This window comes from Thunnus thynnus, chromosome 4, assembly GCF_963924715.1.
Source record: "Thunnus thynnus chromosome 4, fThuThy2.1, whole genome shotgun sequence".
Classification (NCBI taxonomy): Eukaryota; Metazoa; Chordata; class Actinopteri; order Scombriformes; family Scombridae; genus Thunnus; species Thunnus thynnus.
This window is the reverse complement of record NC_089520.1, coordinates 14,341,771-14,357,213: the sequence shown is the minus strand read 5'-3', so window position 1 is coordinate 14,357,213 and position 15,443 is coordinate 14,341,771. Positions and strand designations below refer to the sequence as shown.

Sequence of the window (15,443 nt, the reverse complement as noted above, 5' to 3'; positions counted from 1 at the left end):
TTCATTTTGGGTGCATTAACTTATTTACTGAAAGAATTAATTCGTTTTGAAGCTTGAGTTAAATGTTTTGGGTGAGTTATGACCTTTTGCATGTGAACTATTGTATTGTGCTTTACCATATAAGCTTTCAAGAAATTAGCCAAAACAATTTAGAAAAATTGTAAGCTAAATAAACAATTTAACAACACATTGATTCACTTGAAAAATGCAGTATTGCAACGCTTAAAATATGCATGTTTTTCTTTGCTTATGAAAAGTTGATAATTTGGAGGTATGTGGTTTTCATTGGACATCAACAATCTGCGAATAAACAAAAACAATATTGCTGTGACATTTCTCTTCTGCTGCCACATGTGAATTGTCTCCACATTGCTCTTTTAACAATCAGAATTTCAGGTTGTGCCTTATTGTCTCCATGAATGCCTCTCAAGAGCGAATGCAATCATCTGCAGGCATATTCTCTGTCTCCATGGCAACGTGGAGCAGCTGTAAGAGGAGTGGGCCGACGGGAGGGGGAGCAAGCTGATGTCCAGGAGGCGTAGCCGCCTAGACGAGCCTCATGTGGGTCCCTGAGATGAAACAATAGCAGGAAGAGAGTGGGCTGCTTTGCTGACCCTCTGCACTCTCTATCACTGTGATTCTATGTCTTTTGATTTTTTTTTTCTGTCTCTTTCTGTTTATCTGTGTGTGTCTTTCCCCCTCACATCCCCCGCCTCTCTCTCACTCTCTCCCTCGCTTTCTCACACACATACACACCGTCACACACACACACACACACATATATCCACAGCTCTGGAATGAACCAGGCTGTCTGCAAGAAAGCTGAGAGGACAATGAAAACAAAAACAGGACGCCAGAAAGAATTTATCTGTCCAGGAGGAATGATCTTTCCACCTAAAAGCTGCAACTAGACACAATGCAGGGGATGGAGTGAATGGGTCACGCTGCGTTTACAGTTTGTAAGGAATGTGATATCTACAAATAAATCATTCCTGCTGCATTACTGTGTCTACAGTTTGAGTGATTTATTTATCAGAGTGATATGAGAGCTGTGAGAAATGAACATGATGGGTTTATTATGTGTGTAATAATAATATACACACTGACTAAAGGCACTTCAAATCTTAAACAAAGTGGAGTTGTGTGTTTTATTTATGAGATATGTACATATTCAATAAATCTACATACCAAAAAGTAGAAAAAACAGTGAAGTTATCACACTTACGTCTATCAAACAAATACATGAGGTAGATTCATTATGAGAGACTGAGTATAATTTCTAAATTTTATAATGAATAAAAGACGTGAAAGATTTAGAAATATGAATATATATTTGCATTTTCTGTTTCCTATCGTCATAGTTTTGAATGATATTCTTGGCTTGCAGCATATCATTTGCGTTTAAGCAAAATAATTTCCTCCAGTTTCCTCCAAAATATCATTATGTATGAGCAATCATAAAATTATGTTGAACTGCTGTGTCTACATAATGTAAAGCCCCCCTGAGGCAAAGATTTGTGATACTGAGCTATACAAATAAAATTGACTTGACTTAAAGGACAGGTTCACAGTTATTCAAATCTGTCTTAAAACAACAGTCAAGTGCCCATATAAACTTTGAAAGAGGTATTTTTCTTGCTGTAATCATTCGTCCTGTTCATACTGGCTGTTACAAGATCTCTGTCAAACATGCTTTCAGTGTAAGTGATGGGGGCCAAAATCCACAGTGTGTCAACGCAATCCTTTTGTGCAAAAATGTGTTTAAAAGTTTATTTGAAGCTTATATGAGGCTTCAGCAGTCTGAGTTAGTCATATTAAGTGGATATCTGCCACATTTAGTCTTTTTAGCATCAAATTCCCTCTTTGTGTTTCCTCAGACAGTGTTTGAGCTGCAGTGGAATTATTGTAACAAAAAGAGGGACTTTGGCACTAAAAAGACTGTAACATTGAAAAATATCCACTTGATTTGATTCATTTGGACGGCTGAGGCTTGTGCTTGTGGATTTTGGCCCCCATCACTTGCATTGTAAGTGTATTATGAAGAGATCTCCTAACAGTCAGTGTGAACAGGAAGAATGATTGTGTCAAGAAAAACCTATTTCATTTGGGCTCCTGACTATTGCTCTAAGACAGACTTGGAAAATTGTGAACCTGTCCTTTTACAGTAGCCTACAGGTTTAAGAACTAAGGAATCTCCCATATATATCATATTTAATAAGAAATTATATTTATTTCATTTCAGTGTGGCAAATACAATGATATTTTACTAGGTTTTTTACAAATAAGTGTCAGCACAGTTGGATGATGTCAACAGTAAACATACGACATGTCATCTGGCGGTGCTGCTGTGGAGGCCTGGCGTGCTGACGTCAGCCGCAAGGTGAGAAGGATAACGTGGACGGTCAGCGGAGGAGAGGAGCAGCTTCTCTCATCTTATCCCACCTAACCAGGCGAGGCGAGCTTCACTCCTGCCATCTGTTTGTTGTCACTGCTGCTGTGCTCACACCAAGACTCATCATCACTGCTGTTGTAGACCACATGGAAAAATCCTCTTTCCACGCTGGGTCGAGCCTTCGCACGTCGGAGGTGTCGACGGTGTTTCCCCAGGTGAGTACACTGCTTCCCCGTTAGTGGGTGTCTTTGTTTCCAGTTAGCTAGCTGTCCTCTACTATTTGTCTAAAACCCGCGAATTATCCGGTAGAAACACTGGTGTTATATTACACCACAGGTTCCGTGTATTTGAAATAGAGGCGAAATAATAAGAGTTTTGTGCAGTTATGTGTTTTGTGTGTAATTTTGCCGTTTGGCTTTGTGCTTCTCTTCTCCCGTTAGGAAGCGTTTCTGGTTGCTAGGGTATCGAGGCTTGTTGCTATGGGCGTTTTTTTTTCTGCCTGCATGTGCAGCTTTGCTCCACACAGTGATGTCTGATGTATTTGCATGCAGGGGTGGAAAGTATGTACATTGTGAGGTACTTTCACTTAAATTTTGTGCTGTTTTATACTTGTTTTCAGAGGCAAATATGTATTGCTGCGTTACATTTATTTGACAGCTGTGGTTTTCAGATCAGGTTGACAGTTTTTTAAGTCTGTCTTAAAACAATAGTCAGGTGTCCATTGAGCCAGTTTTGCTCGCTGTAAGCACCCACAACAACACCCTGCCCCCGTTCATACTGGCTATGAAGAGATCCCTTTCTGCTCTTCCAATGTAAGTGACGGGGAACTAAAACCGCAGTCGTTCCATGGAAAAATACAGTTTATGTTACGTTAATATGAGGCTTCAGCAGTCTGAGTCAGGCAAATCAAGTGGGTATCTTCCAAAGTAACAGTATTTTTAGTGCAAAATCCCTCTTTGTGCATCCACCACAGCTCATGGAAACACAATCCAGGGAAACACACACAGAGAAATTCTGTACTAAAAAAAAAATTGCAGCTTTGGGAAATACTGCTGAAACCTCATTTTGACTAGAGATAAACTCTAGAATATATTTTGGCACAGAACAAGGGCAGAACAATGTATAGTTCAAGATTAAACCAGTGGTTCTCAACCTTTTTGGCTTGTGACCCCTTGCAAAAATGAAGTTGTGGCCCCTTGTTTGTGACTTGCTATCAGCTCCACCAAAGAGTAATTTCAGTAATTTCCACTCTACATTCCTCATATGGTTTCATTTGAATAGGAGCTCAAGACCCAAAGAGGTCAATGATCCATTGTTTCATTATTTTCTCATCCTTTATGAGAGAAAAGTAAAAAAAAAAAGAGAATACGAATGTTTGTAGCAGAGCTTTGTTTTCTTCTTTCCTACCCTATTAATCATCATTAGTGGCCCACATTTTGCTGATAATACTTGTGTGTACACTTATCTTTACGTAGGATTTTGAATGCAGAACTTCTGCTTGTATTTGAGTATTTTTACACGTATAGATGTTTTGGTACTTTGACTTAAGTAAAGGATCTGAAGACTTTTAGTAGCCAGGTCAAAGTGTGTCAGCTTCTAAGTCTAAATAGTAAGAGTCAGTGCAAAGTACTACTGCCCTTGTAATCCACTTTTGCTCCATATGGCAAGAGAAAAGAGGGTATTCCAGCTTTCATTACTCGTAGCTTAATCCCCGCACAGCTCAGGTAGACAGCTGCTACGAGTGACTTTACATGACGACACTTGTTTGTTTTGGTTTGACACGAGACAGGATCTGTTTCCAAAACAAGAGAATATAGATTCGTGCATACAGTACATGTATTTATGACAGAAATAAGTTAAGGAAGTAAATGGTGAATCATTCTGTCCCTCTGATTGATGCAGTTGCTGACTTTTGGTTGACAAAAGACGGTCAGTGTTTGTGAAATGGCTCAGTGAAAGAAATATGGCAGAGGAAGTTAGTTTGACCAGATCATTAGGAGAGATACGGTTACACATTGCAGATAGTGTTTCAATCATTTATCACAGCTGTTATGATCACATGACGTGTAAGGTTTCAACAACAAGTCAAATGTCCATTTATAGCTCTTCTGTGGGGAACGCGCTCACCGCCTGCTTTATTGACTTCTTTTCACTGTAAGTAATAAAGTTAGAGGATACCTAATATTTCAAGTAAGATTGCAGCTCAACAACAAAATAATGCTACTGAATGAGTGCTGGATGATGGGGAAGGAAATTCTTTGTCATGTGTCACGTCCTCTTTTTGGGGAATATGAACTGTTGCCATCAGAACAAAGGTGGTTATTGTCTCTCTAGACTAAGCAGGCCTGTATATCTTTCATAGTAAACATAAACAAACAAGAAATGTAAAAATCTTTGCATGTGTGGAGGTCAGGGTCGACAGTTGGTGTTACTATTGTACTACTGTACTGTTACTACTGCATGCTGAGCAGTGAGCACTTGTTTGTTTAATCTCATTTTTCTTCTCACACAATTAAAGTGAATCTTTTCAGCTAATTTGGAAATAACTGATTGATTGAGTGACAAGAACCCTGCCTGGTTTTTGACAGAAACTGATGCACAGTGTTGACATGGCTTCTGTTCACTTTTAGTTGGACAAACAAAATTTTGAATTTTGCAAGATGTTTTGCTCCTCTTCTTTTACAGCCTTTGGACGCGGACGTATTTTGAATGATGCATCGATATGTTTATGAGCCCAGATGACTGAAGCTTTTTCGAACTCACTTCCCATCTGTGCTTTCAGAACAAGATGAGCTACACCACCCAGATGAATTAATGTGCCAAACTTTGCAGCCATAAATAATGATGAGCGGAAACACCCACATGACTTTGGGTGCAATGCAGGAATTCGATCACTGCAACACAGCCCTGTATCTGTGTATGTATACAATGAAAATCGCACGTGCATGGCTCATTTTTTTCACCCCATAAAAATCTTTTGTACTCGTGACCAAACTGTTCGCTACAGATTTGCGCTTTACTATATTTTTTTTTGTGTGGGATAGTGTTGCATCAAATGAACTTCAGCATTTGATGGCACCATTTTGCATCGCAATACATTCACCTCCATTGTTTCTGTGTGCTTGTGTGTCTGTACACGTGTGCTGCACATATGCTGGCATGTAACCAAGTTTTTAACGTTGTGTGTGGAGTTACTGGTACGAGTGACGTGCTGCGTCATTCTGACTGTGTGTCACCATTTGCTTGTAGGTCAGTCCATCTGGCAGTGTTGATCAATCTGGCCTCAGTCTGAGCCACATTTTCTCCTTTTCTCTTATGAAGAGAAACGTAGTCGTCGGTTAGTAGAATTAGCTGACAAAGAAACATCACAAGGGTTTCCTATCACTTTTCCTCCACTCCTCTCACATCCTCCCACCTCTCCTTTGACCTCCTCTGTCATCATTTGCCCTCTTTTCTCTTTTCCTCATTTTTTCCTCTCCTGCATTCTACTCTGCTCCACTTTCCTGTCCTCACCTCCCTTCCCCTTCACTCCGCAGAGGCTCTGTGCCCTGCTTGCCAAGAGGTGGATGAGCAGGGCACGAGGCTGAGCTGGCTGTCACATGCCATCTGCAGAGTCACACCGAGACATGCCATCACGTTCTCCAATCTCCTTTTCCTCCAGGCGTATCTGTGAGCTTAGCAGGATTGTCAGAGAAGGTGAGAAGGGTCTAGACTTATCAGGAATGACAGTCAGAGATGATTGGAGCGAAAGGAAAGAGACAGTTTTGGAAGGATGGGGCAAGGATGGCGCTGGGTTCTGTAGTGAAGGAAAAAAGGGCATAGTTTTACAGCTGAAGTTACAGGAGAGCAGAAAAAGGGGCTCTATTAGATTTAACCTGGGAGGAAATGAAGATGGGAGAGATACACAGCACTGGGGAGACTTCAGAGAGCTCCGGTTGACACACTTGTCAAAAACAATGGAGAGGAGAGGAGAGAGAAATAAATTAGTGTGAGGGAGCTGGTGGTGTGGAAGGCAAAATCCTAAGATGGATCCTTGTGGTCTCCCTAATCTGTGTTGATCTGGTTAGAGACAAACGAAGTCTAAGAAGTGACCGGGCAAACTGCCAAAGAGCTAAGGAGCCAGCAGCGTAGAGCAAAGATTATACTGATCCCACTAGATATCTTATAGTCGACAACAGTGAGGCCTTAATGTGATTTCAGCCACACCAAATTAAAATGCTAATTGATATTGTATTCACTTTACCAGTTATATACCACTAGATCTCAGCTATCTCATTTTTGATTTGATATGGGAGCATTTTTATGGAGGAACATATTCAGTGCAGAAAACCAAAAATCTTCTTAGATTGACTTAATAACATTTGTTTGTTTAAAATAATATGAAGTGAGTAAGACTGCAAGTAGCTACTTTAGGTACCCTTTTCTCTTTATAATCATACCATTAGAGGCCTTATACTCAACCGTAGTATCAATTATTTGTCTGCACTTTTTTCAAATATTGATCAAATTTTTAAAATGAAACTCTATTGGAATTCTTTCCTTGGCGTGATGAGTACATGCACCAAAACAAAAGGTCATCCATGACAGCGGGAATTCAACAGGGACCAGAAGAGACCTGTCATACAGTTCTACTATTAAATACATTTTTCCTGCTATTTACAAACTCACTTTTTGTCCACAGTGTGTAAGTGTAGCAGATTTGTTCAAAGTTTCTTACATAATAGTTATCACATTGATCTCACTTATGTTCCTAGAAACACTGTATAGATTTCTTAGAAGCTTTACCCAACATTGCTGTGTATCAAAGTCCAATCCTCAGTAATGAGCTCTCAAGGCTCTCGCTCCTAATGAGACAAATTGAGCAAATCTTATTGAAATTTGTGGTCGATTATACCGTCATAATGAACCCAACATCTGTTTTAGCTCATTTCAGCTCCAAGTAACCTTTTGTGCACCAACCTACCTGTGTAGAAATCCAACTTAAGGACAAGACAGAGGACACTCAAAGCCACATATGCACAAAAATGGATACAAGAGGGAGTGAGCATCTCTTCCTCGATCATGTTGGGTGTAAAATGCCCTTTTCAAATGGCGGCTTAAAGGTAGTTTTCCTCACACATTCCCTGTATCTGTCATCTGACCAATTTAAGAAGAACGTTTTGTTAAATAAAGAGGCAAGACAATGCAATGCAATGCATTTCCTGTATATCAGATTTTAATGCACAAAGGTGGCATGTTTTACTGAGGACATATGAAGGCGTTAATTGAGAATTCAAAAATAAAAGGAATAAGGAAATATATAAAATTGCGTTCCATTGCATGCATTTAAGTGGGTTGGAAATTTAATGAATGTTGATCATTCAATTTTAATAACAGGCAGCAGAAAACACTTTGCCCATAACTATAGTAACTATATTTGCAGAAGTTTGTTAACAGCTAACAACTAACTATGAACAGCATATTGACTAAACATTGTGTCTTACCATGTTTTTGCTCTTCAGTTTACACGCATGGTCTCAACTGACATGTGACACCTAGAAGCTTTATAATTTTAAAGAAAGTCAGATTTAAATATTGGTTTTACACCATGTTTCAACCGTTGTCCAAAACATGTGATATATGACTGACTCTGTGTCGTTTGTGCCTGTCCTATGTCCCATCAACCAAACATCTGAGTCTGCTCTTTTTCTTCCTTGTGTTCCTCCTCATGTAGGCCTGATCCCTACAATTGTTGACACCATTGGGCCAATTGCCTCTCAGTAAAGCTGAGGCCTTACTGCTATTCATTGATATTAAACCCTGTTGTAAATAAGTCGTAAACTAGATCATCACCTCCAGTTACTGATGAAAACCAATGACAAAAGGCCAGAGGTCAGGTTAAAGAGATTACAGATTCCTGTGCTTGGGTTTGAGTAAATCAGTAAATGAATAAGTGAGCATGTTGCCATTAATACAAAGGATGTTTTCCCCCTCTCTTTATTACACTGGTGGAAATGATGCATCCCCAGCTGTAACTTTATCCAAACTGTATGTCAAGCCATCCTGTCAGCCGGCGAGTCACACACGCAGCTGTTGAATCCTCTGCTCCATGCACTTAGGCTTGCCGCCGTCAGAACTCCAGCCCCGTCCATCTAACCAGCCACTCAGACACCCACTGTCTGTGTCCCAGCCCCAATCAGCCATTCAACCACTCAGCTGCTCTCCCTCCTCAGCCCCCCCATGCAGACCTCCTTTTCCTGCCCCAGGATGCAATGTAGTGACGTTCCTGCCAACGCAGTGAGACTGTCCTTGTTCTGATGTGTTTGTGCACTGAAGAAATTACAAGGAAACAGCTTGCCAGGGGCAGGCAGCTGCTGTTTCCTACAGCTCGCAGCAGTTTGGGGGGACAACAGCAGGATGCCGTGGGGGAGAAGCGGCTCGGCGGTCCTGCTGCTGCTCTCGGGCCGAGCCATCGGGAGGGCCAAGGCCAGGTAGGATTGGGCCTTTGCTGCTGCTGTGGACTCATGGGCTGTTGGGGCTTGAGGTTCGTGTTTAGATTAAGCTACTGTACTACTATTAGGATAAATTTGGTTTTGGTGCTGGGCAAGGTTATAACATTGTTCCTGTGTGATTCCATAGGCCAAGTTGAAGGTTTGAGGTATTTGAAGTCTTTGATAGAAAGCCTGTTTTTACTGGTCAGTCACTTTATGCTGTGATTGTGACTTCTAGTATCCTCATTTGCTGTTTGTTACTGTATGTTTTTTGGGGGGTTTGGAGACTTAATATGGTGATTCAAAACCATCAATCTATTTTTAGCATTTTGTAAACTTAATCTTTCATATGATAGGACAGATCCTACATGTTGTGACAGGCTTTGAGAAGTAACACTTTCTCAAGGCCGTATGCGCCAACTGTTGCATTCTCTGGAAGCTAAGAGGCTTGCTGTGGAATTCAGCCACAGGGATTAAACACTGTTGCTTTCAACAGGAGCCGCTTTTTCAAGTGGATTACTGTATTCCTCTACTGGAGTTGTTGGTTGGGGTTACTTTGTGTTATTTCCTACAGTGCTGCTGACTATTAAGTGTTGACAACAACTTTGACATTTTGTCCATTCTTCTCTAAGAGTGGATGGTTTCCTGTTGATTCTCTTTGTTAAGGTGAGGCCCATTCAACAAGAAACAATCCCAGCACCCTGACATTTTCAGTAGTCCCCGTTTTCAATTGTCTATTTACAAAAGTAGCATGAAGCATGTGTTTGTGTTTAGTTACTGAGCATTATAACTTGCTGCCACGGACTATTATTAGCAGGTTTAAAAATAAGTCAGTGCTGCTTTTCCTCTTGGAGGCACAACAACTTGGAAAGTTTTCTGAGCTTTCATTATTCCTCTTTTCTGTCCTCTGGGGGTATTCCATGGCATGTTTTCTGGCTAGTTTGAGGTAATTTTATGAGTTTGTGGGCTGTATTTTCATGGAGGCGCAACGATTGGCGCAAGCAACGCTTTGACTGTTTGTTATTTTCCTGACCTTGAAACTCCCTTTGCGCGCCTGTGTGGTATTTTGGTGAGCAGTGCAGAGCGCACGATTCACAGGTGGGAGGAGAGGAGGAGAGGTGCAGACAGGTGGGAGGTTCATTCAAATGAAGCAGCACAAAGACAGTTGTTGTATTTTGGTTGAAATTCGGTCCTAGACGTCGCCCTGAAAACAACCACCTCAGAACTGCGTCTATTTGTGGTGCAGCGTCAATCCTCCGCTGCTTTGGTGATTTTATCAACAGGATCAAAGTAAATACTTGCTGCAGACGTGCTGCAACAACCGAATAATACTTAAAATATAAATAATGTATTTCAATTAAATATTTTCCAACCAAAATCGGCACAGAAAATAATGTTTAATGTGGTTAAAGCAGGAAAGTCAGTAAATCAGTCTGCATTGATCTATAAATGAATATGGGTGATTCTTATAGTATCTACTGTCCACAGCTGCTTTAAACTGTATGTATGCAAAGCTTCTTCTTCATTTCATTAAATCCCTGCAGCATCTGAAGGCAGCAGGACTGATATATTGATAAAGCCGCAGCCTTTGAGAAGTGCCGCGCCAGAGCGCAGTGCTGTTATGCACGGCTGTTCACTGTGTTTACCTTCACTAAATCACTTGATGACAACAGGTTGCTACATTATAACATTATGAATTATGACGCAATATTCTGCTTTTTTATGAAGGCGATGTCGGGTTAGCAGTTCATCAGCCTTTTCGTCTTTGTCTCGTGTTTTATCCTTGAAACACACTGCAGTGGAATCGCTGTTGTGTAACATCAATTACTAAACTATGTGACCATGTACAAGACGAGACACAATGGAATTATATTCTATAATAGCATTGGTCTGATATAATCATATAAACTGCTTTGCCAAATCAATTTCTTCGTTATTTATTTCTATCGTTATTATAGTAACTAACTGTTGAAAATCTCTCTTTGCGTGCAGATTTGTGGTGATGTGTGTTCATGTCGTGACGCTCTGAACCACCCAGACATTTCCTGAAGAAAGGCTTTCCGTTTGTTGAGCTGTCGTTATCACGTTTAACTGTGATTGGCACAACTGTCTTAGAGCTATGAGGGCAGTGATGTGATTGTCTGGGAGAGTATTTAATAATCACCACACCCGGTTATCTATATTCACCTTCCCTCAGAACTTTTGCATGTTGCGCTGCTGCATATACATAAACCAAAATAGCAGGCGCGCATGTAGACGCCCACACAATCCATGCACTTAAGACCTACCACCTTCTGCTTGTCGTTGCACTTGCACGGTTAAAATAGGGCCCTAAGAGTTATTTTGAGTCTGGCTCAAGATGGGTTTTTTTTATCTCTATAATGCTAAAGATTGAAACCTTTACAGCAGCTACATTTTTAGATTGAAAGTAGAGTCAAACTGTGGAGGGCGACGTAACTGCTGAGGTTCTTTGTAGGCTGCACTGCAGGTTTCAGTTGAATTTTCATGGAAATACATTACATTTGCTAAATTGTTCATCAAGCTTTTATCAAAACAGTTAAACCTAAGTCCTGCATTAGCAGACTTAAAATACACATATCTGCGTTTACGTTTAATAAGTGAAAATATTGGGCTTTCACTAAGTTTACCCACGTGTCAAAACCACTGGAATGCTTTTCTCACTTTTCTCCTTACCTTACCAGGTGTTTTCTGTCTGTTTGCATCCTCGGCTGATATATAGGCTGTCATCAGCATGACAACAGCGATGATGAGTCAGTGATTTGGTGAGGGGTTGGGGGGAAGGGGGGTTGTAGTGCTACTTCTAGGCAATGTTGACAGACCTGTTGCACTTGAGGAACTTGAGAAACTTTCTCTGATGTTTCTCTCACTCTGCTTCATGCTTATACACATACATCACATCCACACAGTCACCTGACAATTATTTATATCAACTATTTAGTTGTGGCCCGGTATGAAGTTAAACTAGGATCTCAGTGACTGCATGCGGTCAAGAATGGTGCAATAGTTTAGCTGTCTTGTGCATATAAGGCATGAATGGATTTAACATGGCACGTCACCAGCTGTCACACCACAAGTATGCGCTATTTTGATTTGAGATTGCGTGTTTGCAATCCACCCAGATAGCAAAATTGCTGTGGCCCAAATCCAGCAATTTCAGCACTTTCATCCAGCCCACATACCGCATGGATTGATGGCACTTGGGCGGTCCGCTCCTGTTACCCAGATCTGGGCCACAAGCAAGCTGTATGTCAACCAAGAAAAAAACAGATAAACCAAAACTGGCCCACATCCAGAATACACATACTTGAGAGCAGCGCATCTTTACCAAAAAAGGCCCACATTTGATTTGGGATATTTGGGCCATATTAGCTATTTTACATGTGGGCCATTTCAGGCTCACATACATTTTGTCCGGGCCAGGAGAAGGCCAGCAGTGCCACATCATTGCCTGAAATGGCCCACTTCCATATGCTATCTTGACACAGAGTATGAAAGAGAGAAAACATTTTCATCCTTTGGTCTATTTGATTAACTTAATTCAGGACTCAAACAGTAACAGCAAAGCAAAGAGGTGATAACACGCCTCATCTTTTCAACAAAGAATCATTGATTAATTAGCTCAAGTAGCTTACCCTAAGATGCCAATAAACTGCCTGAGACATAGTTAGATAAATTTGCTTTCACTTGTTTGTTTAGAGGGTGTATTGTTTACATCCATTTTGCACAAAGCAAGTCATTGAAGTGTTTCAGCCAATGTGTTTTTAAGTGGTGTTTTAAAGTGTAGCAGGTATTACATTCCTGTTTGAACCCGAGAGGAAGTTGATGGCCATCAGGCATGCAGGCAGGGTGTGTCACTTCAGGGTGGTAAGGGAGGAGACAGGTGCGAATGATGTGTTGATGTTCACGTAGCCGTCAGTCCCTCCCACATTCCAGCTCCAGCTCCACTCAGCTCACAAACACGCCACTCATGCTCCAAGCCCCAGTAAAGACTTAGAACATCACTTCCTGTCACCACACAGAGAAACTGGAGCAGCGGACAGATTTACAACACACTCACATGCTGTTCAACCACCGGGACTGGATAAAGCTAGGTTTTGTGCCGGACTGTAATTCCTGGATTCCTTTAGCTTTGTGGATATGGGAGGCAGAGAGGAGGTAGTGGTGAGCAGGCTCGGGACCAACATGCAGTTTCCCCGCACCAGGTTGAACCGTTTCAGGCTCCGGCCAGCGCAAAGCCCGGCAAGGAACAGGCACCTGAAGCCACCCTCCCACAAGAAAAAAGCCAGGTAGGTGTGATGAGAAACAGCTGGAGTTGGAGCTGGATGAGCAGAACCAGATTCATAAATGTTCTGGTGAAAGATAAGAGTGCTGTCTACACTCACAGTGAAGTTGTTGGTGGTAAAGTGAAAAGCGACATCATAACATAAACATGTCATTCAAAATCCTGCAGTCATGGATGGTGTAGATTATGTGGTGACTCTATTTTGACATTTTTCTGTTGACTTAACATCTAAAACCTGATTTGATTTTTAAAATTGTGTGGCAGATGGCACAAAAACCTTCTCTTGTTGGAAAGAAGTCTGCACTGCTATGATTCAGCTGTCTGCAGACCTCTCATCCCTCAAGCTTCATGTATTTTATCCATATGAGTAACAGGTTGTGAGCACATGTTGTGGCTTTGAACATCTCTGTGTGTGAGGGTGGGATATGAGCCAGATGTTGTGTGAGAATAAAAGCCTTTTTATGTGCATATACAATATACAGTACATCTGCGTACTAAGACTGCACCAGTACCACATTCTCACTCCTAATTCAGATTCCAGTACTGAAACACAGCTGATATTGGCTGATATAAAACTAGAGCACATTCTCTTCTTTAACATAAAATCTGCATGAAACTGATCGGATCATTCCTGTTTAATGCATAACTCAACATCACTTATTAACTATAAGATGTTCATACAGCCGCATTCTTTTCAGTTTGTGCAAATTTTAAATTACATTGTTAAAAGGTTTATAAAAGATACAATGTTGCAGTCTTACAGTGACTAAAACACTGTATTTAAACTGGATCCATCAAGAGCTGAAACATTAGTCAATTAATCAGTGAGTCAACTGACAGAAAATTAGTTAACAATTTTGATAATAGATTAATTATCTAAGACATTTATCGCTCCCAGCTTCCCAGATAAGAGGATTTGTTGCTTTCTCTGCTGGACGGACTAAACAAATAGTCATAATAATTGGAAAGAAAACAAATACTGACAGATTAATTAATCACTTAATTAATTAATTAAGAAAATGATTGTAAGTTGTCAGCCTAGATCTGGCTTGTCTGACATATACCGGATGTGTTCAGTATCATTGCTGATACTGATCCACTACTTTGGCTCTATGCATCATTTCTTGCAGTGCATTTAATTTTTGGTTTAGTTCAGTTATTTCACGGTTGTGATGTGATACGCTGAGGCACAATGTCTCTCTGAGTAATCAATTTTGAGAAAAGCTCTGAAAACATGGTAAAGATCGGACTGACTGGCACTGTCACATCACATTGCTTACTACTCCGCTGTATGTTGGAATGTAACCACACTGGTTTAGAGAGCAGCAAATCAATGACCTATTTTACTTAATACCAATTGACAGTTTTGAAAAGTGTGAAGGCTTTAAAGCAGTAAAACAATAGTTGTACTATAGTATTATGTAACAGCACCACACCTAGAATACAGTCTGATACTTTTCACTTAACTGTTTCAGTCACATTTGTCAGCATTATTTCTTGCTTTATGTTTTTCAGATTGTCTGTGCATGGTGCAATATAACTCTGGAGATATTAATACAACCCTGTCTAGTGCAGTATGTGTCCTTCCACAGAAATACAATTTTCTATTTCTCCATTGCTGTTAGAAAAGAAACTAACTAATTAAGTATCTATTGAAACTCAAATCTCTTGCTCACAACAGGTTTCTTATGACGAACATCTTGATAAGCTCATCGCATAACTGAAAGTATGATGGGTATTTTTGGCTCTGATACATGGCGGAACTATCATTTCATTGTCTCCCTGCGTTCATGTTGGCTTGATAAGCCATCTGGCATTCTCCAGAGATGGATGTCTCGTGAGATTTGCATACTTGAGGAATGTGACTGAACTGCAGTGCACACCGATGGAGTGAGTCAGCTGACCACTTCCTGTGTCTGTAAACCACAGGTCACATTTTAGTGCTTGAGGCTGCGAGTGTGTCTGCCAGCTGAGTGTGTCCCATTGTTGTTAAAGAACAGTGCCCTCCCTTGTTTTGAGTATGTCCCACACAGGGAAAGCAGACTGTATTTTCCCTAATTGTGTTATAAAAGGAAACAGAGAGCATATGTAGATGACTTATGATTCATTTTTCTTGAGTTGTTCATTGCATGTGTCATCTTCTATTGTTAGTGGGTTACATTCACAGATCTGTTGCAGTAGATGAAGGGGTGTAACCTTCAGGAAAACAGATCTCACATTATTACAGTGACATCTAGTGGATCTGCAGGGTACTATGCCTCCAGGCCACATTTCACAA

The 15,443-nt window shown here is 40.7% G+C and overlaps 1 protein-coding gene across 4 annotated transcripts in view; it reads left to right on the top strand.

The window, feature by feature from the left end:
• The first annotated feature begins 2,377 nt into the window (after positions 1–2,377).
• The window catches only part of LOC137181262 (rho GTPase-activating protein 40), a 29,180-nt gene continuing 16,114 nt past the window's right edge, over positions 2,378–15,443 (top strand). The window contains exons 1-2 of one of the 4 annotated variants that reach the window (XM_067586833.1): positions 8,741–8,862; positions 12,903–13,169. In XM_067586833.1, the coding sequence (XP_067442934.1) occupies positions 13,021–13,169 (149 nt within the window). In that variant the 5' untranslated portion in view covers positions 8,741–8,862; positions 12,903–13,020. Of the gene's footprint in view, positions 2,608–8,515; positions 8,916–12,902; positions 13,170–15,443 lie in introns of those variants that run through there. The other 3 variants (XM_067586835.1, XM_067586832.1, XM_067586834.1) reach the window with 3 other exon arrangements.